The sequence below is a fragment of the Dromiciops gliroides genome, chromosome 1 (genome assembly GCF_019393635.1).
Source record: "Dromiciops gliroides isolate mDroGli1 chromosome 1, mDroGli1.pri, whole genome shotgun sequence".
In the NCBI taxonomy this organism is placed as follows: domain Eukaryota; kingdom Metazoa; phylum Chordata; class Mammalia; order Microbiotheria; family Microbiotheriidae; genus Dromiciops; species Dromiciops gliroides.
In genome coordinates, this window is record NC_057861.1 from 72,171,476 (window position 1) to 72,197,487 (window position 26,012).

Here is a 26,012-nt window from a genome sequence, read left to right on the forward strand (position 1 = left end):
CCAGTTTTACAAAGAAGGAAACTGAGGCATGGGAAGCTTATATGGCTTTTCCTAAGTTATAGTCTTAGGATCATGGTCATAGAGCTAGAAGAGACCTTAGAGGCTACCTAATCCAAGTTCGTCACTTTACAGATTAAGAAACTAAGGTAGAGAAGTACAAACTTGCTCGACGTCATAAATCTAAGTAGGAGAAAAAGGATTTGAACACAAGACTTCTAGCTCCAAATACAGGTCTCTTTCCACAAACCCACATTACCAAAAACATTCTCCATGAACCCCCCCCATGTCAAGGAGATGTAAATGGAGGGAACAACACTCAGAATTTTACCTTCACATCTCTTCTGGTCAATAAGCTGGAAGCCTTCAGGGCACAGACATTCATACCCTATCTTGAGGTCATTGCATACATGTGAGCAGCCACCTTTGTTGTCCAGACATTCATTGGTTCCTAAGCAAAGAAAACTTGGTGAATTTCAGCTCTTCAAGCTGACCAGAAGCCCAGTTCCTACTTCCAATCTCTGAAAGCCAAATTCACAAGTTTCTGTCTTACCACATTCCTTGAGGGGCTCATCAGACCAGTCACGGCAGTCTCTGAGTCCATTACACACTTTGTCAAAAGTGATACATTCTCCACTGTGGCATTTAAATTTGTTTGGGCCCTCACACAGTGTTACTATAATGAATAAAAACAGACGGGAAAAAAGACCATTAGACAGACTTTGGAGCCTCTTGCTATTCATATTTTCTAAAGTCTTCTCAGTAATAAACCCAGTATCAAAAGGGAACATTGCATAGTTGAGAGAGAAGCAGCCTTGGAATAAGAAATACCCAGGTTCAATTCCTGTGTCTCACATATATTGGCAAGGCCAAGACATTTAAGCTCTCAGTGCCCTAACAAGTCTCTAGGACTAAGTGGCAGAGCCAATGCCAACTCACTGGGAGGTCCCCATGTGGATGAAGTCACCCATATAAATAAAACAATCAGAAACACGAAATTCTCTTGCCAAGCACTAATCTCCTCCCTCTCATCAATGATGCTTATGTGCAGAACTCCTTTGGAGCAATAGTGACAATAATCTGCGGGGCCTCACCATTGACACAGCCCATCTCATCACTCAAGTCTTTGCAGTCATATATCTTGTTGCACTGTCGGCTCCCGTGGATACACTCCCCATCATTGCACTGAAATTCATCAGGGCGGCAGGTGCCTTTGACTGGGAACATGAAAGACAAAGAGATATTTATTCCTAAATTGTTACCATCAATGTGGATTTTCCCCAACAGGAGAATGAGGTGGGGGATTTTTTCATCCTTTTTTTTTTTTTCAGGGCAATGAGGGCTAAGCCCAGGGTCACACAGCTAGTGTCAAGTGTCTGAGGCCATATTTGAACTCCGGTCCTTCTGAATCCAGGGCTGGTGCTTTATCCACTATGCCACCTAGCTGCCCTGCCTTTTTTGTTTAAAGGAACCAGTAACCAGAGGGAGGAAAGAGATAAAAACAACAACAGCTTAGTGGAAAGTAACACTGTAGCCAGAGAAACATTATGCCAACTTCAATTCTTTGTTTCCAGTTCAAAAAACATGAGGCTGGGACATACTGTGCTGAGTTAAAATGTACCATAATAAATTTGAGAAAACAGGGTTGGGGTGATTAATCATTTGCCACTAAAGTAAAGAAAGGGAAAGAAGGAATAATTCTCTGAATAGGAAGGGTACTATTTTTCATTTCAAGTAGGGAAGGCAATTATTCTTAGTTTCCCTTTGGACAAAACTCAGCAACATTTACAAAAACTGCATTCTGAAAAAGATATCTAAAATCAAAGACTTGAAAAGATGGTAGAAGCTCCCAAGAGGACCAGCTCTCCACACTCCCGGTTTATCTATTTGGGAGAAAAATGAAAGGCCTCAGTGTGGGAAGAAAGAAGCAGAAAAAGAATCTGAAAGAGAAAGGGGATGGAGGACATCTTGACCAATGCCAGGAGTTCGGAGTTTGGAAGAATGTGACAAAGAGAAAGAGATGAAAAAGGACAACTGACATTACAAATCTGCACCTTCCTGAAGAGAAGAGAGTTGAACCCTCTTTCTGAGGAAAAAGTTGTTGCCTGTTCTAGGCGGTGTCAGGTAAGAGACATACATACAGTACAGGAAGAGGAAGAGACTAGTCATGATGGTTGGACATGCCCTGCTCACAAGGTATTATTTGTTGAGAAATCTGTTGTGTTTGTTTTCCTGGGGAATCCATCCAGAATGTGACAGAGAACCAAACACTTCAAGACTTGGCAAAGCTGGGACTTCTCAACCCACTTCAGACAATTCTTGTGGGCACAAATGACACTGCTGAAACAAAACTAGAAAGCATCAAAAAGGATTATGACGTGTTGGCAAGAGATTGGAGACCTCTGAAGCACAGATGGTGTTTTCCTCACCGCTGCCAATCAAAGGCAGGAGTGAAGGCAGATATAGGAAGTTAACATATGGTTAAGAAGATGGTGTTTGAGCAGAAGATTTGGATTCCTGGAGCATGGCTTAAAATTCTTAGCCAGGGATGGACCTCATACTTAATGGGAAAGAGCATATTTGCAATCAGAGGACCTAGGTTGAAATCTCCTTTCTGTCACTTGACAGTTTTGTGACCTTGGGCAAGTTACCTTGGGTCTCAGTTACCTCCACTGTAAAAAAAAAAAAAAAGATAGCATAGATAGAAATCCTCTTAGGTTCCTCCCAGCTCTAAATCTATGTTCTATAAGTAAAATAGCTTTAAATTGAAAGGAGAAGTTTTTTGTACATAAATCCACCAAGCTAGACACCATAGAACAGAGTTATAATGTATGAAGAATTGTGGGAGTCTTGGAAATTCATAGTGGGAAAAAATCCAAGAAAGGAGCTAGCTGAAAAAGTCATGGTGGTCTCATAAACACACAAAGTATGGATAATAAGCAAGATGAACTACAAATCCTATCACAGGGAGGTGAATTTGACATCCCAGGTATCATTCAGACTTTATCAGCTAAGACCCACTATTAGAATATGACTCCAGAAGGTTGTACTGTACCTAAAATAAAAGGAAAAAGCCATTTAAGTGGAGAGGATAGCATCTCACTATAGCTATTAAGAAGATGTGCTCATAAAAAAAAAAATTTTAAAAAGATGTACTCATGAGGAAATTCAGAAACCAGAAGCAGGAAGCAGAGTGGAGAACATCCAGGTGATTGATGGTTGTCACGAAAATTTCTAAGTCTGACGAAGAAAAAGAAAGCAAAGTCTCCAAACCTTAGACAGATAGGTTTATTGAGAGAGGATACCTGTCTCACAATAAACCTGGTCAGTCAGGGGTAGAACCTGAAAGACCCCGAGTCTGGGCCTCAACAGGGTTTTATACCCGTACAGGGCTTCTAAGTATTTATACACTACTAATTTTAGACAAATCCCTCCCATTATACAATCTAAATGATACAGAAAAGAGAAACTGACATAGTAGTCGTGATCAAGGGTGTCCACGTGGCTCATGGGGACAAGACAGGGACATGGGCATAGTTTTGCTTGGCAGACAGCCAAATCAGGGATTTGGTCAAGTCAGTCAAGCAAATGAGGTTATGTTTAGGGTTCTTGATGCTGATTGGCTACTTCAGCTTAGAAGATACTATTTTTAGTGTTGCGGTTAACCACAAATGTACCTTGGAACTAGGATGGAGAGGGAGATTAGTTAAGGACAAATTTACAAGAAATCAACTAAAGATTATACATTATTTTTATTAATTTTTTTTTGTGAGGCAATTGGGGTTAAGTGACTTGCCCAGGGTCACACAGCTAGTAAGTGTTAAGTGTCTGAGGCCGGAATTGAACTCAGGTCCTCCTGAATCCAGGGCCGGTGCTCTATCCACTGTGCCACCTAGCTGCCCCAAGAATATACATTATTAACCTAAGAGACTAGAGAACACTCAAAATTAAATAAATCACCGTTTGTAGTCCATAATACTGATTTCTACCATAGTTAAGTCACTTATATCTAAGGGGTGGGGAAAATCTCACTCACATGGTCAACAGAGGGAGAAGCAGGAATGATTATTTTTACTTTCGGATACTATAGACCACCTTGATAAAAAGAAAAAAAATAGATGAGGAATTTAGTGATAGCTAAGTGATCTGGGCATCAGTTAGAACTTTTTTTTTCTGCCAAAAGTAAAATAGATAATAGCTTCCTGACTTGCCTTTTTTTTTTTTAAGTGAGGCAATTGGGGTTAAGTGACTTGCCCAGGGTCACACAGCTAGTAAGTGTTAAGTGTCTGAGGCCGGATTTGAACCCAGGCACTCCTGACTCCAGGGCCAGTGCTCTATCCACTGCACCACCTAGCTGCCCCCTGACTTGCTTTTGATGCTCAGTTCTTCCACCAAAAGATGGAGGAAATAGGGAAAGATACTTCTATTCTGGGTCTAATTCTCACCAAAAATGAGGAACTGTCCCCTGAGGTAGTAGTAATGGGAATCTTGGGAGCATGTGAACTCTCCACATTAGAGTCTATAAAAGAAAAGAAGGAATCTGGGCCAGTCTGACATATACTATAGATTTTAGAAGAGCAGTTTTCAATGAGTTCAGAAAAAGAATTTGTAGGAATTCATGAATAAAAATTCAAGAGTATTTCAGCGCAAAAGGGATGGAAAGCTCTCAAAAATAGGGAGGAAGTTTATCAGGGGAGTCCCTAGTCAATTAGATGATTTCTTTCAATCATTCTGTTGAGATTACAGGACCTATGCCTTAGGAAGATCTAAGGGACATCTGCCCATGGAAGTGGGCATGCCCAATGGTACCCTGCTTAGAGATCATAGACAATTCCTTCCCCCAGGAACAGCTGATAGAGACTTGTAGCAGAAGCAGACATGTGCTTATGTATAGATTACAAATGAAATACTGAAGACACAAAGACAAAAAATTCCCATGAGAAGAAAAGGGGAAATTGTCTAAGGGACCAATGTGTTTGCATGGGCATACACAAAAAGAATACAAAGGCAAAAATGCAACAGTCTCTAGTTTTTTTGGTTTTTTGAGGGGAGGGGGGGCACTGAGGGTTAAGTGACTTACCCATGATCATACATAGTAAGTGTCAAGTGTCTGAAGGCAGATTTGAACTCAGGTCCTCCTGAATCCAGGGCTGGTGCTTTATCCACTATACCACCTAGCTCCCCCCAACAGTCCCTACTTTTAAGGAACTAACATTTAGAGGAATATGCCAGTGGATTGTACTTAAGAGAAAGCAAAATCAGTATTATAAAGTAGTGCTTACCCCTCAAGAATTCTTACCAGGGACACAGGATTGATACATACACAAATCAGTCGGAGTGACAAATGAGGGACACACACAATGAATGATAAGAGAATTTGGGGAAGAATCAAGGAAGACTTCTGGGAAGGTGATAAGAGTTGTAAGCACACTGGGGTAATTGGGGCAGCTGACCCATTTAGGGAACATCTTCCCCTCAGGTCCCATCTGGAAATATCCCTTCCTCATAGCTACTCCCCTATACCTTAAAGTTTCATAAGGCCCCATGACTTTCCATAGAGCTTTGGTCCTATCAAATTCCTGCACAGATCTTCAGGTACTTGTTATCTCTGTGATCTTGAGGAAGTCATTTCACTTCCTTTTGAGGGCTTATTAAACTATGAGAGACTTGAACCAGATGATCTCTAAGGGTCCTTCCGATTGTAAATAAGTCCTATGTTCCTAAATGGGCCTTGAAAGGTGGGAAGAGAACTCAAGACAATGGAGAGGAGAAAGAAAAGGCATTCCATACTAGGGGACCAAGGAGGAGACCAAAAGCAGTAATGGAGGTAAGGGGAAACAATCAGATGACTAGTCTGGCTGAATAAATGGACAGTGTTTACTGGATGTGCACAGGTAGAAAGCCAGAATGGGGAAGACCTTCAGTACTAAGCTGAAGAGTAGGGATTTTTCCCTGTAGGCATTGGGGATCTACTGAAATTTATCAAGCAGAGGAATGACAGGATGGCAAACTGGGAAATTAAGTTTCCGGGGACATACCACAGCCTTCCTCATCAGACTTGTCCTTGCAGTCATAACCCCCATCACACTTCCAGCTCATGTGGATGCACTCCCCACTGCCACAGTGGAACTCCAGAGAAGAGCAAGGCTTGATCTCCTTGACCAAGTTATGTCCCCCACAGTTGTGAGGCCATTCATCAGAGCCATCATCACAGTCCGGGTCGCCATCACAGGCCCATAGCTTGGGGATACATGCAGTGTTGTTGCACCGGAACGTTGCTGGATTGCAGGTGGGGTCTGGACAATTCAGCTCATCACTCCCGTCATCACAGTCCCGGTCCGTGTCACAGACAAATTCTTGGGAGATACACTTTCCGTTATGGCATTGGAACTGGTCGTGGGTGCACGTCTTAGGAGCTAGGAGAGGAGGAAATCTGGTGAATTTCAAGAACATCTACCCTGCCCTCAAATTCCTCTTACGATATGGTCCTTTGACTATTACATTAATGAATTCTCTAATCTCTTAACTGAACATAATTTGGACATAAATGAGTCATGCAGCAGCCAGTATTTATTAGGAAGTTACTATGGACTCATTATTGGAGTAGATACCTTGGGGACAAGTGAATTAGTACAGGGAAATGCCTTATCTCAAGGAGCCTAAATGCATCCTGGATGGGGAGACAGGATTTATACACTTGAAACCATTAGGGAATGGGGACAAAAAGGTATGTAATAGGGGGCAGCTAGGTGGCACAGTGGATAAAGCACCGGCCCTGGATTCAGGAGGAGCTGAGTTCAAATCCAGCCTCAGACACTTGCTCAGAAAAAGGGGACATTAGTTGGGGCTGGATAAGGGGCAAAAAGGGCCTCCCAGAAAAAGTAAGGCTGAGGTATAAAGGGCCCTAAAGAATGGGTAGAATTTGGATTTGTGAATGGAGAAAAGGAAGGATGTGCCAGGCAGGAAATGACTAAGGGTAACATTAGAGAGTTGAGGAGGAAATGATACTAAATGGATCAGTGGGTAAATTCCCAAAGTCACAGGTGATGATCTCAGAGACACGAACTTTCACTGTATCCCACACTCAAATTTTAATTAGTCAACATCTGAAACCTGAGGTTAGCTTTACTGCATGCAGCAAGTCCTAACAAGAGCCCCGCTCAATGACTCCCGCACCGCTCGGCACCTTTCCATACTTACGGCAATCTCGTTCATCCGAACCGTTCTCACAGTCCATTTGGGAGTCACATTTCCAGGATAAGGGAATGCAGCGATTATTGCGGCCACCACAGCTGAACTCTCCTGGTTTGCAGGTCACAGATGCTAAAACAAACAGCAACAAGCTTCTTTTAGACAGCAAAGGAGAAAGATTAAGGAGGTGGCATGGGGTGGGGGTGGAGGAGCAGGGACAAGAGCCCCTGGGCTAGAGTTCTGGCTCAGCCATTTAAGAATCATGTTGGGGGGTGGGGTGGGGCTGGGTCTGGCTCAGGGGCCCCAGAGCTGAGTATAATGAAGAGGAGCTCCGAACCATAGGGAAATTAAGAGAATAGCAGAGAATTTAAGAGGAAAGTAAAGAAGGGGGCAGCTAGGTGGCGCAGGAGATAAAGAACCGACCCTGGATTCAGGAGGACCTGAGTTCCATTCTGGCCTCAGACACTTGATACTTACTAGCTGGGTGACCCTGGGCAAGTCACTTAACCCCCACTGCCCCACAAAAAAAAAAAATAAAATTAAATAAAAATTAAAATTAAGAAAGAATCATATGGGGGACCGCTAGGTGGCAGAGTGGATAAAGCCCTAGCCCTGGATTCAGAAGGACCTGAGTTCAAATCCGGCCTCAAACAATTGACACTTACTAGCTGTGTGACCTTGGGCAAGTCACTTAAACCCTCATTGTCCCACCTCCCCCAAAAAATCATATGACTGTGGGCAATCTTCTCCCCTCTCCTGAACCTCAACTTCCTCCTCTGTAAAATGAGATTGGGGGAGGGGTGCCTAATGATGAGCCCTTCTGGCTTTGTGATAGAAAAGTAAGCATGGTGGAGTATTAGGAGGGATAGACTTAGGGTCAGAAGACCTGAGTTTGAATCACATCCTAGACACTGGCTGTGTAAATAAGGAAAAGTACCTTAACCTCTCAAAGACTCAGTTGCCTCCTCTGTGAAATGGGAGCAGCAATTCTGTCTCACAAGGTTGCGGTGAAGAAAATACTCTATAACCCCATAACCTCACTATAGAAAGGAGAGGCATCATCATGATGATCCCGCAAGTTCAATAATGCCAATCACAGCAGTCCTATATGACCAGTGTGAGAAGAGCACCGTGTAGAAACTATATAAAATATGGCATAATCATAAGCAGTTAGCACTGCCAGTAACAGGTGGCACAGTATAGATGACTCTCCCCTTGGAGGGAGGAAAGTCTCGATTCAGGCCCCACCTCTGACATACACTTAGTTGTGGGATTAAAAGGAAGTGACTTAAGCTCTCAGTGGCCCAGGCAATACTGTAATAGCAGTTATCTATCTATATCTGTGGAAGGGGGTTCCCACACTGATGCACTCAAAGGTCTAGACAAAAAACCCCACAACCCCCCCAAAATCAACTACACCCCCCAAAAAGCTACCAAAAAGTTGTCTAATTAGCTCATTAACTTTCCCTTTTAAGGTAAAAAAATATATATTTTCAAAAGGAAACACCCAATTGCTATTTTATGAGACAAAATGGTTCCAAGCAAAATACTCTCACACCCAGAAAAAAAACTATGGAGTCTGAATGCAGATGGAAGATATATTGCAGATTGATATATGTTGAACGTGATTGTACATATATAACCTAAATCAGATTGTTTGCTGGCTTGGGGAAAGGGGAGGGAAATAAGGGAGGGGAAAAAATTTGGAACTCAAAACCTTACAAAAATGAATGTTGAAAACTATCTTTACATGTAATTAGAAAAAAAAAACCTTTAAAATAATTTAACTTTAAGAAATGGTTCCAGGAGGGGGCAGCTAGATGGCACGGTAGATAAAGCACCAGCCCTGGGTTCAGGAGGACCTGAGTTCAAATTCAGCCTCAGAAACTTAACACTTACTAGCTGTGTGACCCTGGGCAAGTCACTTAAACCTTATTGCCCTGAAAAAAAAAAAAAAAGAGGGTTCCAAACTAGAAATCTTATTAAAACAAATGTTGAAAACTATCTCTACAAGCAACTAGAAATGAAATACTTTTATGATTAAAAAAAACCAAACAAACCAGAAATGGTTCCAAGCTATTTCGGGGGTAGTATCATTTAGTATCTCTCCAAGATAGCCAGGTCTGTTCATGTACTCACAGCCCACTCACACATTCCCAATTCCTAACAGAGACCAATCACTGACAGCCCTTAACTCCCTTAAATTCTCTTCATCTTGGTTTTCCCCCATCACAGTGAGATCATGTTTTAGACTGAGCAAGATTCTCACAACCCTGTGAAGAACAGTTGCTATTATTATCTTCATTCTACCAGGGGTCCATGGACCTCTATAGATTCCAGAGGGTCTATGAATTTGGAAAGAAAAAAAATGAATTTGTTTTTAGTAACTTCCAACTGAAATTTAGCATTTCTCCTTAGATTACAGATTTTAGAAAACAAACATTCTTCTGATAAGCGTTCCATAGGGCTTATGACACAAAAAAAGCAAAGAATCTCTGTTTTCAAAGGTCAAAGGTGACTTACAGCAGGTCTCTAGGGTTTCGTCAGATCCATCTTTACACTCAGGAGTACCATCGCAGACCCACTTATAGGAGATGCATGTTCCATCTTGGCACTGGAATTCATTCCTCTCACATATGTCCACTGCAGCAAAATAAAGACAAGAGGGAAAGAAAAGAGATGAACTAAACACTTAACAAGTGGCTCATGGCAATTAGCACAGCTAAAAATAAATGAACCAGAAAGGAAATTGTCAAATCAATACCAGTCATGATCGCTAAGTAACAATACTAATAAGAAACCCAAGTACCATTAAATAGCTTTACCATTAGTTTAACTCACTGCCAAAAGTACCCAGGCTATGCGTTGTTCAGTTGGGTTGCAAATCTAAGAATTACGATCAAGTGGTTCAGCTACCTCTTCTCAACTATTGCTGAAACTAGAGAACTGGGTCTGGCTCAGGGGCCCCAAAGCTGAGTATAATAAAGAGGAGCTCTGAACCATAGGGAAATTAACAGAATAGCAGAGAATTTAAGAGGAAAGTAAAGAAGGGGGCAGCTAGGTGGCACAGTAGATAAAGCACCAGCCCTGGATTCAGGAGGACCTGAGTTCAAATCCAGCCTCAGAAACTTAACACTAGCTGTGTGACCCTGGGCAAGTCACTTAACCCTCATTGCCCTGCAAAAAACAAAAAACAAAACAAAAAAACAAACGAAAGTAAAGAGATGGACATACAAAAAGTAAAGTAACTAAGTACAAGTAAGTAAATTAATAGTCTCTAATCTCTTACTTGGTTTGTGACTATTCATACAGGAAAAATCAAGTGGATGAATCTCTGTTGTCCAGACTATGAGAGGCAGTTGGATATAAAGCTCACCTATCACTATTTATATTTTGAATAGACAGTACAAATCAATTGGACCATAGTGCTTGGCACATAGTAGGCTCTTAATATATGCTTGATGACTTGACCTAGATTTGAACAGAAGAGTGAGATTGTCTTTGGGAAACTTCAAGGCCCTTTAATTAGCCAGGCTTCTCTCTGAAAACCAGAATTCTTCTGATAATATCGTATGACCATAGTTTTCCAAAGAATTGAAGCTGACAAACACCCAAACCAATGGAGGGGTATCAATGAAGGAAGGCATCAGAGAAATGTGTGTTGGGGGAGGGGGAAGATGGGCCAGTCACTTAATGAGAACAAAGGCAACTGATGAATGACCCAACTAACTGATTTATTAATAAAATGCACAATATAAAGATTCCAGGAAAAACTGGGTGAAGCACCCTAGTATGTTGAGTCTTTTTGTGCTTTTATGAAAAGACATGGACAAGATAAGAGCCATATAAGATAGGTAGACAAAGATGAGCTCTGACCTGTATTGCTAGCAAGAATACTCATATTGATGAGACCACAAATCCATCACGGTCTCACGGAGGTGGGAACTTCTCTAATTATTTACATAACATGGTGTATGATGGTTGTGCTAGTGTCTGACTCCCTCATGTTACCTCCTACTCACTGAACTGTGAGCTCTATGAGCATAGGAACTCTGTCTTAGCTAAATCCTTTTTCAAAAAAGAAAACTTCCTACAGACAAAAGGGGGAAATGCTCAAGCACAGTCAATACTTATATGTGTGTGTATGTGTATGCATATACATGCACATACATACACAACATACACACACACACACACACATTAAATCAAAATGAGTCAGAACTAAGATTTAAGGAGAAAAGGGGCAACTAGGTGGTGCAGTGGATAGAGGACTGGCCCTGGAGTCAGGAGTACCTGAGTTCAAATCCAGCCTCAGACACTTAACACTTAACTAGCTGTATGACCCTGGGCAAGTCACCTAACCCCAATTGCCTCACTTAAAAAAAAAAAAAGATTTAAGGAGAAACAATGTACATTCTAGGGGTGGATGTTATGGAAATGGGTAAGAATTAGAGATACTCATGTAGATTACCTCAAGTCAGTCAATAAGCATTTATTAAATGCTTACCATCTGCCAAAGCACTATGTTAAGCCCTGGGGCTTAACAAGCAAGGAAAAAATTACAACAACAAAAACATAGTTCCTGTCCTCAGGAAACTTACAGTTTAATAGGAAAGACAATAAGCCAAAAAAAATGTACATACAAGATATATATATAGTGATATGGAAGCAAGTCTTGCACAGTTGAGGACAAGAGTGAACTTTCAACCACGGTCTCATCTCTCCAGAACCCCTTTTACTACTGAACTATGTGTGACGTATGTTCCCATCCAAATGCAGTCCTTGCCATCTGCCCCCAACCACTTCCTCTTAAGCAACTTCTGCTTGGAAGTATGCATGTCACAACTTGGCTATGGTACCCAGGTACCTTAAACTGGAGAGTAACAAAGTCACTAGAAGCAAGAGTCTGAACCTTATCTGAGCTCATCTGAAAACAGAAGCAGCCAACAAGCCTGAGGGCAATGGCTCCCAAGGCCCATTTTCTCAATTGGCCAGTGAAATCAGCAGCAGGTTCAGCTAGATCACTGAAGTCCTAAGAACACTGACTACCAAGCTTGCCCCTGATGAATCACTTGGCTCTGAGTGTGCAAATTAGCTAATAATGAGAGCCAGTACACCTACAGAACTTTAAGGTTTACATAGCGTTTTACGTCTGTTACCTCATTATTCTTCACAGCGACCTTATGAAGTGGGGTTCCTATTATTATCCCCATTTTACAGATGAAGAAACTGAGGTTCAGAGAGGCTAAATTACTTGTCCAGGATGACACAGCTCCTAAGTGTCTGAGGTAGGATTTGAACTGTAGGATATCAAAAAATTAGAGCTGGAGAGGACCTTGAAGATCATCTAGCCTAATCCCTTTCTTTTACAGATGATGAAACTGAGGCACAAAGAAGTAGTGACTTACCCAAGGTAACACAGGTAACAAGTGACAGCATGGATTTGAGTCCAACTCCTCTGACTCCAAATTCTTTGGTTGACCCTTGGTTCTGCTAATTTCCATTACTCAATAGGGTAGGACACAGCTGGGGTTGGGCGGGGGTGTGGCTATCATGGCCTCCCTTTCATCTATAAGGTGAGTAAGCAGAGTTGGAATCCCAACCTAGAGCCTCTGACTCCTAACCCAATCTTCCTTTCACACCCTCATAACACGAGAGCTGGAAGAGACCATCTATTCCAACCTCCTCATTCCACAGATGAGGAAAACAGGCTCCTTTTACAACCTGCCACAGACTCAATGCTTCCAGGTCCTTCCCAAGCACTAGGGTTTCTTCTGAAGAGCTTCCCAGGATGGTTTATGGGATACCTGCTGCTTAAAGAATCTGCAAACGTTCTTTCAATTCAACTCAAACCACTGACTCAGGCTTCTTTTGGAGACAGTATATTTCTGGGACTTCAATAAATGTCTTTTGAATTGAACTGAATCCTATGTGCTCAGTGTTGAGGGGCACAGAAAAATCAAGGTTCCTGACCTCTGTTAGTGTTCATTTAATAGGGATGGAGAGAAGAAAAGTAGAAAATTATCAGAAGCACCAGATAGAGAGTACTTTGTCTTTATCAACATTCATGCTATAACTGTCCCATTACTCCCCTCCCCCTAAAATATACACTTCTTGACACAGGGGCTTCCCATCTGTCTCTTTATTCCCAGAGATAAGCTGCACTGTAGGTCCTTAATGGTTGGTTCAATTTAATTTAACCAAGAGGGAAGCAGCATGATGAAGAATTAAGAGCCAGGCCCTGTGTTAAAAAATACACACTCTGCCCTTTACCATCTAAATGACCCCAAGTACATCTTTCTACATTTCTGGGTCCTAGTTTCCTCATCTGTAAAATGAGTGAACTGGTGGAGAAGATGTGGAAAAATTAGAACACTAATGCATTGTTGGTGGAGCTGTGAACTGATCCAACCACTCTGGAGAGCAATTTGGAATTATGCCCAAAGGGCTATAAAGCTGTGTGTACCCTTTGACCCAGTAATACCACTTTTGGGTCTTTTCCCCAAAGAGATCATAAAAAAGGGAAAAGGACCCACATGTACAAAAATATTTATAGCTGCTCTTTTTGTGGTGGCAAGGAATTGGAAATTGAGGAGTTGCCCATCAATTGGGGAATGGCTAAACAAGTTGTGGTACATGAATGTAATGAAATTCTATTGTGCTGTAAGAAATGAAGTGCAGAAGGAGTTCAGAGAAACCTGGAAGGACTTGCTTGAAGTGATGATGAGTGAGATGAGCAGAACCAGAAGAACACTGTACACAGTATCATCAACATTGAGTGTTGATCAACTGTGATAGACTAGATTCTTCTCACCCATACAACGGTACAAGAAAGTTCCAAAGGACTCATGATGGAAAAGGCTCTCCAAATCCAGGGAAAAAAAAGAACTGTGGAATAAGGATGTGGATTGAATCATACTACGTTTTTTGTTATTGGTGCTGTCGTTTTTCTGTTTTGAGGTTGTCCCTTTTTGCTCTGATTCTTCTCTTATAACATGACTAATGCAGAAATAGGTTTAATGTTATCGTACATATGTAACCTATATCGGATTACCTGCTGTCTTGGGGAGGGAGAAAAATTTGAAATTAGAAATCTTATAAAAACAAATGTCGAAAACTATCTAAACATGTGACTAGAAAATAATAAAATACTTTTATAATTTTAAATAAAATGAGTGTAGTGGATTAGATGACTGTCCAGGTAATAGTCATCCAACCCTAAATATGATCCTAGGATGGGAAGAGTATGGAAAACCCGAGTTCAAATCCTGACTGCCACTGAGGAAGTCTTAACCTCTCTCCAGCTGAACTTCCTTTCATGAAAGGTTGGATAAGATGGCCTCTGAGATCCATTCCACCTTGAAATCTATGATCTCATTCCCCCCATGACCCCAGGAGAGAGGGAAAGGAATAAATGTGTCAATGGCCCTAGAGAAGAAGGGAGATCTGCATGGTAGAAAGGGTATGAGACTGGGAGGAAACTCACTATTCCAAGCCTTGTGACCTCAGGCAATTCATTTTTTTTGTTTGTTTGTTTTGTTTTTTCGGTAAAGCGATTGGGGTTAAGTGACTTGCCCAGGGTCACACAGCTAGTAAGTGTTAAGTGTCTGAGGCCGGATTTTAACTCAGGTAGGTACTCCTGAATCCAGGACCGGTGCGCCACCTAGCTGCCCCTCAGGCAATTCATTTAAAGAAAGAATGCCTTTTAAAATTCCTGTACATTTTCCAGAGCTAAGAAACAGACCACTTCACTGTACAGGACTGGGAGGAATTACTTTCAAGCCACCACCAAATGGACAAGATGACATCAGCTGGAGCCATAAAGAAGGGTAGAGAGACACAGTTTTGTTGTTGTTGTTTTTTTGTTTGTTTGGGGTTTTATGGGTAAGGCAATTGGGGTTAAGTGACTTGCCTAAAGTCACATAGCTAGTTGTGTCAAGTGAGGTCGGATTTGAACTCAGGTCCTCCTGAATCCAGGGTCTGTGCTCTATCCACTGCACCACCTAGCTGCCTGAGACACAGCTTTTAAAACCGTGTATCTCAAATGTCTCTAACTCCAAACAAAATGTATTTTCTGTGCTTCTGAGGTAGGTAGGTAGATAGATAGATAGAGATAGATAGATCTATCTCCAGGAATATGCCTTTAATAGTACCTGTTGTATACAGTAAGTGCTTAATAAATGCTCTATTTCTCTTGTATCTCTCTGCCCCACATTTAAGCTCCATCAAAGTAGAGACAGTGCCTTTTACTTAGTAGCCATTTAATTAAAATCTTTATTGAATGATTGAGTTAGTGAGACTGAAAGAGTACCACTCAAAGGCCAGACCTGGGATCTACTCCCCAACGTCTAACTCTCTGGGTGAGCTTGGACAAATTAGGATACTTCTCAGAGTATCAAGTCTGCTTTTCTGTAAAATGAAGAGATTGATCATGGACTCCTCTGGCAGTCTGGTGAAGCCCAGGGACATTTCAGAATAATGTTGTTAAACACATAAAATACATAGGATTTCAAAGGAAATGAATCATGTTGAAATTAAGATGGAATCTGTTTTCCCATCCAAGTTCACAGACCCCCTAGAAATCCCCATTCAGACCATGGGGGGGGGGGGCTCAGTCCCCAAATGCAAAGTTAAGAACCTCTGATTTGCCAAATGAACTCTAAGGCTCCTTCTACCAGCTTGATGTGTTGGGTATAGGTCACAGTTAAATGTTAAAGAAGCTGATAACACCAAGCCCATTAGTTCCAGACTCAATCCAATTCAATAAGCCTTAAGAATGAAGAGGTGCCTCATTTTATGGCTTAGTCTAGGAGGTAAAGCTTCTTGCCCAAGGTCATGAAAACTGTCACTGCTTCCAAGGCACCCTGGATATAGAACTAGAGTTGATCTTGGTGATCATGCAGACCAACCCCCTCATTTTGCAGATGAGGAAACTGAGTTAAATGACTTGCCCAGGGTCACCCAGCTAGTAAGTGTCCGAGGCCAGACCTGAACTCAGGAAGATGAGTCTTCTGGACTCCAAGCCCAGACACACTATCCACTGCACCACCTGGCTGCCCTTCAATAGCTAAATAATGATATAGTACCTACTATGCGCCAGACACTGTGCACTAAATGCACTTTACAAATATTATCTCATTTACTCCTCACAACTACCCTGGGAGGTAGGTGCTATTATAATCCCCATTTTACAGTTTTGTTTTGGTTTGTTTTTTTGTTGTTGTTGTTTTTACTGAGGCAGACAGAGGTTAAATAGCGTGATCCCATAGCTAGGAAGCATCTGAGACTGGATTTGAAGTCAGGTCTTCCTGACTCCAGACCTGGAGCTTCATCTCCTTCTCTACCCAGCTGCCTCTAAGTCGCCTCAAAGAAGTTAACAAGAAAGGCTCCCACTGACCTAGAGTTTCTTCTCCTTTCTAATAATCAGTACAATAAGCAAGTGTTTAGGGGCAGCTAGGTGGCACAGTGGATAGGGCACCGGCCCTGGAGTCAGGAGTACCTGAGTTCAAATTCGGTCTCAGACACTTAACACTTACTAGCTGTGTGACCCTGGGCAAGTCACTTAATCCCAATTGCCTCACTTAAAAAAATAAATAAATAAGCAAGTGTTTAGTGAAGTTCTACCAGGTCACGGAGACTTCAAAGCACAGTTGCCTGAAGAGACCATGAGTGAACTCCACCCAATTGTCTGATGGAGCACTTAATGGTGTGAGATCTCAGCAGAGCTTAAGTGGTCAGAAGAGGAGTTGGACCTCATAGCATCAACAGAATATGACTAAGCAGAAAGGGAAAAAAGAACAGAAATATGGGTGAGAAGGAGCCAGCGGCTCTCAGGTTTGTGTGCAGGAGCAATCATTAGTTCTTCACATCTGCACGTTATTTCAGGATGAACAAAGCTCTCTGTCTTACTGACAACTCTTTTAAGTAAGTATTCTTATCCTCATGTTACAAAAGAAATTGAGGAACAGAGCAGTGACATGATTTGCCAAGGTGGTGCAGCTCAGTATCAGAGCCAAAACCCAGGAGTTGTGATTCCAAGACCAGAGCTTCTCTTCCCTGACACCCCCCCCACACACACACACCCAATGCTGCACTGTCATAACCTGGAGAGCACTTGAAATTAAGTTTGGCCAGGTAGGGTTGGGCCAAGTAATGATAGCTCCTAAATACCAGAGAGCTTTCCCTTGAGCAAGGTTCAAAGAAAGCAAGATTCAGGACTGAATGAAGAGAGGAGAGAATGGATCGACTAGAGAAAACTGTCCCAACTGTCCAGGAGATGCTAGTGGAAATGGGAGAAGCCCTTGTAAAGATGAATTGACGTTGCCAGGGTGAGTCAAGACATTTCCAAGAGTTAGAAGGAGAAAGGCATTGTGGTATAATGGGCAGTGCTGGATTGTGAATCAGAAAGACCCGGGTTCAAACCCTGGCTCAGAGAGTTGTGTGACCCTGGGTAAGTCACTGTCTGAGTTTCAGTTTCTTCATCTGTAAAGTTGGGCTACTTAGCCTCTGATATCCCCTTCAGCTCTAAAGCTGTTGTCAAGTGAACCAGAAAACTGGTAGGGAGGACAATGAGTTGGGTTTTGAACAGATTCTGTGTTGGGAGAGTGCATGCAACAGTATTTTATACTGGAAAGAATGCTAGGTTCCAGTCCCAGTCTTGGCTAAGTCCTTTTTCCTCTCCGAGCCTCTGTTTCCTCATTTGTGAAGCAGGGAAACTAAGGCTTGACTATCTACTTCCCAGGACTGTTGGGAGTGGGGAACTTCTGTAGTCCTTAAACTTGAGCAGGTGTTATTCTGTCACTCAACAGCTCCAGGGATATGAATGGCATTTAACTATCACTTCTGGAAATATCACATGCCACACGCTGTAGGGACCGATTCAGTTTGAAGAGATTTATTCACATTTCTAAGAAAGTTGGAGTTCTTATACTGCTCCCACTTCTTGCACAAGAGAGTGCCAGTAAAAAACAACTGACCTCCAGCTACTTATCAGCTGGGACTGAGAAAAGTCACTTCCCCTCTCTCACCATCATCTGTTTCCTCATCTATAAAATGAATGGTTAACATAGATGGGGGGCAGCTAGGTGGCACAGTGGATAAAGCACTGGCCTTGGATTCAGGAGGACCCGAGTTCAAATCTGGCCTCAGACACTTGACACTTACTAGCTGCGTGACCCTGGGTAAGTCATTTAACCTTCATTGCCCTGCAAAAAAAAACAACCCATAGATGGAAGAGATTAGCACACAGTAAATGTTAGCTATCCAATACTGTTCTCTTCTCAGGAATACATGATCAGTTCTTTCTCTGGGTGGCATTGGAGTCCTTTGGAATTATCTAGGATCCTTGATCATCCAGAGAAAGAACTGGTGGAGTCTGAATGAAGATAGAAACATACTATTTTCACTTTCTTTACTTTTTTCCACATTTTTTTTCCTTTTGCAAACGGTTATTATTTTTTTTTTTGCAGATTGTTTCTCCTTTCACAACATGACTAATATGGCAATATGTTTTATGTGATTGCATATATAACATATCAAACTGCTTACTGTTTGGGGGAGGAGGAGGGAAGGAGAAAATTTGGAACTCAAACTTCTATAAAAAAACAATGATGAGGGGCAGCTAGGTGGCGCAGTGGATAGAGCATCAGCCCTGGACTCAGGAGTACCTGAGTTCAAATCCAGCCTCAGACACTTAACACATACTAGCTGTGTGACCCTGGGCAAGTCACTTAACCCCAGTTGCCTCACTAAAAAAAAACAAAAAAAAAAAACAATGATGGGCAGCTAGGTGGTGCAGTGGATAAAGCACTGGTCCTGGATTCAGAAGGATCTGAGTTCAAATCCGACCTCAGACACTTAACACTTAACACTTACTAGCTGTGTGACTCTGGGCAAGTCACTTAACCCTCATTTCCCCGCCCCCCCCCCAAAAGTTTATTAAAAAAATCAATGTTAAAAATTGTCTTTTGATGTAATTTAAAAAAATACTAGTAAATTAATTTTTTTAAAAAGAGACATTAGTGATCATTATCATTATTATTTTATGAATGAGAAAGTGAGATGCACCAAGATGAAGTGACCTGGTTCCAGAAGCATCAGAGCTAGGATTAAAAGCCCCAAGTTTCCAGAATTTTTGTCTACTGGTTTGTATTGGTTGCAAGCTGTTCTAAGGTTTAAACTTCTAAAAGTAAACTTCATTACTTAGTTTATTAATCACTCTGGAGGGCAGAATTGGAGAAGAGCTCTCAGGTCTCTCCCAGTAGAAACATTCTACACGTCTGAAAGTTGGAAGCACTCGAGGACAGGAAGTCCTGAGTAAGGACATTTTGGGTGCTTTGTCACTAAAAGGAGGAGCTAAAGTCACCCCACTGACTCAGAGGCTCAACTCAGCCCTTCCTGTCTGAGGATGAAGAGGAAGCACAGACTTTGGTACAACTGGTCCATCTTTGTACAACATCTGAACCAGGATGTGTCAAGTAAACAAAAGCTCCTTTAGGAGAATTTGCCTTTGGGTGGGGTGGGGAGGTGGGGGAAGGGAACAAGAATTTATGAAATGCCTATAGGTGCCAGTCACTGGCTAATCACTTTTATTAATAACTGAGAGGCAGGAAAGTATGGAGGAGAGAAAGGAAGGAGGAGAACTTTTCTAACATCTACCTGCCGGACTTGGAAGGGCAGCCTTAACCATAGCATGGATGCACAACCAAAGGTCCAAATGTCATCAGCCAAACAAGGACCTGAGTTGAATACTGGCTCTGTCACTGTGACATTGGGAGCTAAGGAATAATTATTAAGTACCTACTATGTGCCAGGCACTGTGCTAAGTGCTTTTTCACAAGTAGATTCTCATTCAAACCTCAAAACAATCCTTTGTGGTTCAGTTGTGTCCAACTCTTTAGGACCCCATTGGAGTTTTCTTGGCAGAGATACTGAAATGGGAGGCAGCTAGGTGGTGCAGTGGATAAAGCACTGGCCTTGGATTCAGGAGGACCTGAGTTCAAATCTGACCTCAGACACTTGACATGTACTAGCTGTATGACCTTGGGCAAGTCACTTAGCCCCCTTACTGCCCCACCCAAAAAATAAATAAATAAATAAATGAAAATAAGATACTGAAATGGCTTGTCATTTCCTTCTCCAATTCATTTTACAGATGAGGAAACTGAGGCAAACAGGGTTAGGTGACTTGCCCAAGGTCACACAGCTAGTAAGTGTGTGAGGCTGGATTTGAATGCTTGGTTTTCATAATTGCAGGTCCAGTGCTCTACCCAATGCACCACAGTGTCCCTGTTAGACAAGATGCTTCACCTCTCTGGACCTCAGTTTCTTTACTTGTAAAATGGGGAGTGGGGTTGGCCTAGATCACCTCTAAAGTTCCTTCAAGCTCTAAATCTCTGATTATCCTCACCATGGCACACTACTGAACTCACCACTGAGTGAGGATGGATGGGTGCTGGCCCACCATCACCCATCCTCACTCCAAATGTGCTTGGATAATTATTGAGAAAGGGGAACCAAGAAAGCACATCTAGCTGTGCTAGGAGAGCACTTCTCTAATTGGTCAACAACGATAATGAAAGGTCAAAAAAGTCTTATGCACAGTAACATGGGGAAAAAAAAACAAAAAGCAACTCAATTTCTGCTTTTTTTTGCCCCCATGCAAATGAAGCGGTAGCTGCTTTCTATGATTTTTCCTCTTCCAGCACCACCACCCTCACCAAAGCAAATTAAGAGGTTTTAATTTCCTTTCCTAAACATACAGTGAACCAGACCTGGTTTCAAGCACGCCTTCTGACTTACACTGCCTGTGTGCTCAAGGCAAATCACTGGACTTCCTGGTATTCTATGAGACCCCAAAGTGGTATGCAGCAGCTGCCAATGGAGGGCAATGCCTTCATCTAGGACACCCTAAACCAGTGAAGTCACAAGTCTAATCCATTCCCCACCACCAATGGGCAACTTCCAAACTAATTCTCAGGTTTCGCAAAACGTTCTGAAGAGGAAGTTTTGAGTCTCGGGCCTTGCCTAGCATCAATCTTTTTGTCTCTGTCTCTCTCTGACTTCTCTTCCTGCTCTCTTTCTCCCTCCTCCCCGACCCTCTCCTTTTGCCCCTCTCCCTTCCCCACCCCCCAACCCTCTTAGTTCTCAGAATCTGGTCATCAATGTCACTGCCCCACTAAATGCTTACTTCCACAATCTCTTAGCAACTGTCAACTCACCTGACAGAGAGAGGCTATTAGCAAGCTTAATGTACATTCTGGATGGATTTCAGAGGGCCTCAGGCTACATGGGGGCCACTAGGGAATGTTCTAGAAGGCCAACGATGAAAACCAATTATACTTTAGTCTAATCTCTGCGGGGGGGGGGGGGCATGGAGGACAGACACACCCTAAAATTAGTGTTGGATTTTTACAATCATATTTTTAGAAGAGATCTATGGCTTAACTGACAAGTCTCTAATTTCCCTAGGTGTAGGTGACCTGTGAAGGGATTTAGCTGAATACTAAACAATAAATACAAAAAATACTCATTAGAGGCTTTTGATGGAGAAAACCATTTTCATGTCCAATATGGATGGGCACTCACTGAATTTCCACAGAAATGCCCAGGACTGCCACTTCTACACAAAGTATTGGTTATCCTTATGGGTCATCTACATGAAAGAAGAGATTAAAGGACAGGCAATGGGCCCTGCCACAAGAAACAAAAACCGGCAGGATAAGACAAGGTAATAAACAGCTGATGATAAACTAATATCTGCTCTCAGAAGATTTTCCAAAGCCTAGTTGGTTGTGACTCTTCTTCACAAGTCCTTAGTCACAAAGTATATAACAATGTCCAACAATCTCACTCTCCCACATTCATTGTCTCAGAAATCAGGAAACCTGGGTTCAAATCTTCCCTCAGCTCCTTACTGCAATGCACCCTGCAGAGCTGTGCTGAACAAAGGAGGTAAGATATGGTTATCTGTCCTATTTAAACTTATCTTTAGTGAGCTATTACTATTATCTGTGTGTCCTTAGGCAGTTATTTAATCTGTTTCCTCACCTGTAAAATTAGGGGGTTGGACTAAGGTCCTTTTCAGCTCTAAATCTAACAAGGTACCCGGCCTGTTGGGGCCCAAAGACAGTAAGATGGAGTCCCTCCCCTCATAGAGGGTTTACTTAGTAGAAGTCAATATGACTTTCTGGACCAACAACAGTCCCTCCCCATAACAACTAGGTAGGTATAGATACCATTTAGTATAGTAATAAAGGCCTAATAGTGGATTGCCAGTCCAGTCAGACTGGTCACAACTGAAATCTTAGATATCAGTGAGGGTTCTGTCATACCCACAAAACCAACCTTTTTTTTTTTTTTTAAATTAAGAGCCCAGAATTTACTTAAAAACAACAGCAACAACAACAAAACCGAGAGGTATTTGCTTCCTTCACAGGCTTTAATCTTTTTATAAACTCAGGTGGCCAAGAGTAGGAAGAGAATCACTTAACTATTAAGACTATTATTATTATTGTCATCCCTCAAAAGCCCTTAAAACCATTACCACACTTTTAAAATGCAACTGAAGGAAAGGGGCTTGAACTAAGTATCTGGCTGTGTTATTTAAACACCCCAGATTTCCTGTTGTTACCTGTGACCAACAGGTGCAGATCACCTTCTCAAAATAAGTCAGAAATCTCCAGGGCAGGTATGAAAGGTCCTTCAGGTTTGACAAGCCTTTAATCTTATAGAGCTAGGGACTACCATTATTGCATTTAATTTTGTTTCGATGGGGAAGAAAAACAAGAAGCTTCAAGTTGAACCTAGTATTTTCAGACTCTGCAACGACGAATAAGTTTTAAAAACTCTGTAAACTGGGGCAGCTAGGTGGCGCAGTGGATAGAGCACCGGCCCTGGAGTCAGGAGGGACCTGGGTTCAAATTCGACCTCAGACACTTAACACTTACTAGCTCTGTGACCCTGGGCGAGTCACTTAACACCAATTGCCTCACTTTAAAAAAAAAAACAAAAACCTCTGTAAACTGTCTGGGCTCTCGGCATTCACAAAGGACAAAGTGTTTGCTGAAGCCACCGGGCTGGACGTATTGGAACACTGGGACTCGCAGATACTGGCCCTAGGAAATCCTGACTTTTAAGGGGGGGATTTAAAAGGTGTAATCCTTTGTCCTTAAAAGGAAATTACCCAGGGGCGGCTAGGTGGCGCAGGTGGATAAAGCACCGGCCCTGGATTTCAGGAGTACCTGAGTTCAAATCCGGCCTCAGACACTTGACACTTACTAGCTGTGTGACCCTGGGCAAGTCATTTAACCCCCATTGCCCCGCAAAAAAAAAAAAAAAAAAAAAAGGAAATTACCCGCAGGGGCCATAAAGTGGCTTATGGTCTAAGGGCTGGCAAAGACTGAGAGACTTGGTCTGCCAGACACGAGACCTGGATTTGGGTTCTGACTCTTACGTGCGAGTTTGCCGAGCCCTCTTCCTCTCCCTGGGTCTCAGTTTCCCCATCTGTATCCCCAATGCCTACCACTAACTCTCACATGATAGATGCTTAATAATGTAGAATGGAATTGGAACGGTAGAAAGGGAATATTCCACGATCCCTTTAAACTTGGAACCTTATGACCAATCTGAAGGGGGCAGCATTTGAGGGTTTCGGTCTCTCCAGGTTGGAATCAGAAGGGCAGGCGCCCAAGAGGTCAGGATCAGAGGAAGAAAAGGCAGGAAACTCACCCCGCATCCCTCCCCTCCACCCCTCCCTGAGACTTCCCGGAGGTCCGGACCGGCGCGAGCCTTGGGAGGTGCCACGAGGGATAACAGACTCCCCTCCCGCAGTCCCTGGCCCCCATTGGTCAAGGGGAGTGGCTCGAGGATCGCCAGTTCTAAAGGCATCCAATGAGAAAGGCCCCACCCTTCCCCCCACCGACACAGCGCGGGGCGGGTAGGGGGACCGAGGAAGCTGAAGGTCGGGGCCCGGAAGCCCTGGAGGCCAGCTTGACCTGGGGCTGCGGTGGCTGAGTCCAGCGACCTAAAAGCCGGAAAGCCCGCTGGGGGAGGAACTCCGAAGGCCTCAGGCCAGGGCTGGAGGAGGACCCCGGGGGCCCGTCAGCCAGGGCAGAACCAGACTTGGGGGAGAGGCCACGATTCTTCCCCTGGAATGGGGCGGCCACCGGGCACGTCCCGCCGCCGCCTCCCACGCCGGGCCCGCCCCAAGGGATTGCACCCCCGGGCGGGAGGAGAGGAGGAGCATGAAGTTTTCTAAGAAAGGGGCGGACCCAAAAAGAAAAAGTCTTACAAGATGGAATGTCAGACCCCCGAGGTCACCGATGTAACCCAACCCTCCCCCCACTTTTACACAAGAGGAAATTGAACCCCAGAGAATTTTGACCTTAAAAGCGGCTGAGGAAACTGAGGCACAGGGAGGTTAAGTATGTTAGCTAAAGTCCCAAGGGGAGCGTGAGCATTCCCGGTGAATGTGAACCCGGGTTATCTGGCTCCCGTTCCAGCTGGCCTGAAGGCTTTCCAGAGGGCACCCCAGCCCATCAGTGGCAAAGGCCGAAACGAACCTCGAATTTACAACTCCCTGCTCCGCCGTCCTCCCCCTTCACATTCCACTTGGGCGCTTCCCCGGGACCACCTAGTCTTTATTCCCTTGATTCTAGCATCCGCCGGCTGCATCCGCGGCAATAACAGCAACTAGACCCCGTTTCCCCTCCATCTGGCAAATGAATGAGCAAACGACGTCCAAGTGACGGTGAGGATGGCGTTCTGCTACGGGCTTTGGGGACGCCTCCCTCTCGCTGGTTTCGGCAGAATGAAAGGCCGCCAAGAAAAAATGAATGGAAACGCGAGGGAGAAGGAAGGGCGCCGAGAAACCTCTCCTTTCTGGAAACTGCAGGGTTAATGATCTCCAGCGGGCAGAACTACAGCCCATCTCAGCGAATGAGAACCGTGGCTCCGCATGGTGGTGACTAGTACAAATCCCACCCCTGACCCCCTCCTTCCATTTCCAACCGGCTTACAGCAAACCATGAATTGCAGGAAAACTTTATTCTGATAGCATCCAGCTGTATCTAAACCATCCGCCCGTGGTAATGACCACTACTAGATAAATCACGATTTCCACCACTAGGATAATGCCTTTTAACTATTGTGGCTGGTTTATCTTCGCATCTCCAGCTGGAGCCTTGGCACACGGCAGAAGCTTACCCAAAGCGCTGGTCCAACTGAAAAGCAAGTAACTGGCTCCCATCTAATGGATTCTCCTAACACTTTCTAGTAAAGAGAAATGGTTAAGATCCGTTTCTCAGCGACTGTGAGAGCAACAGCCTAAGCCACTGGATTCATAGGCATAATAGTAATGTTATATTAATTAACGGATCCCCCCTCTAATCAATAAACCCGTCAGAACATTCCAAGTCCCATTCAATAGAGGGGGGGGCACCCTCAAAACAAACAAACCAAAAAACCTTACCTGCTTTCGTTGCAGTAGGTAGAATCAGAATGACAAAGAGCCCCGAACTCAGCAATACATCTAAAGCTCTTACGCCTCTCATGCTTCTTTTTCCCCCTTTTGGCTTGCTTTCTTTCCCCCTGCTTCTATTGTGTCTGATGCCAACAGTTGGTTCTAACTGGACTTTAAATTTTCCGAGGAAACCCAGGCGTGACTTAGCACGTCCGTATGGGAAATGCTTGGGAGGCAGGAGTTATTTGCAGAATTTCAATGTGCGGCTTCGATGAGGGGGAGGAGTTTAATGTGGGGTGATTTTCAAAAATCTTCACCTCACAGAAAGAGGAGGAGTTTCCAACGCATGATGTGACATAGGCAC

General features: G+C 43.3%; 1 protein-coding gene across 2 annotated transcripts in view; it reads right to left on the reverse strand.

Moving 5' to 3' along the window:
* LDLR (low density lipoprotein receptor) overlaps positions 1–25,886 on the reverse strand; it is a 44,606-nt gene extending 18,720 nt beyond the window's left edge. For both annotated transcript variants that reach the window (XM_043970849.1, XM_043970838.1), the window contains exons 1-7: positions 25,658–25,886; positions 9,712–9,831; positions 7,198–7,320; positions 6,036–6,413; positions 1,092–1,214; positions 551–673; positions 329–448 (exon numbers count right to left, since the gene is read on the reverse strand). In XM_043970849.1, coding sequence (XP_043826784.1) covers positions 329–448; positions 551–673; positions 1,092–1,214; positions 6,036–6,413; positions 7,198–7,320; positions 9,712–9,831; positions 25,658–25,739 — 1,069 coding nt within the window. In that variant the 5' untranslated portion in view covers positions 25,740–25,886. The remainder of the gene's footprint in view (positions 1–328; positions 449–550; positions 674–1,091; positions 1,215–6,035; positions 6,414–7,197; positions 7,321–9,711; positions 9,832–25,657) is intronic.
* Positions 25,887–26,012: the final 126 nt, after the last annotated feature.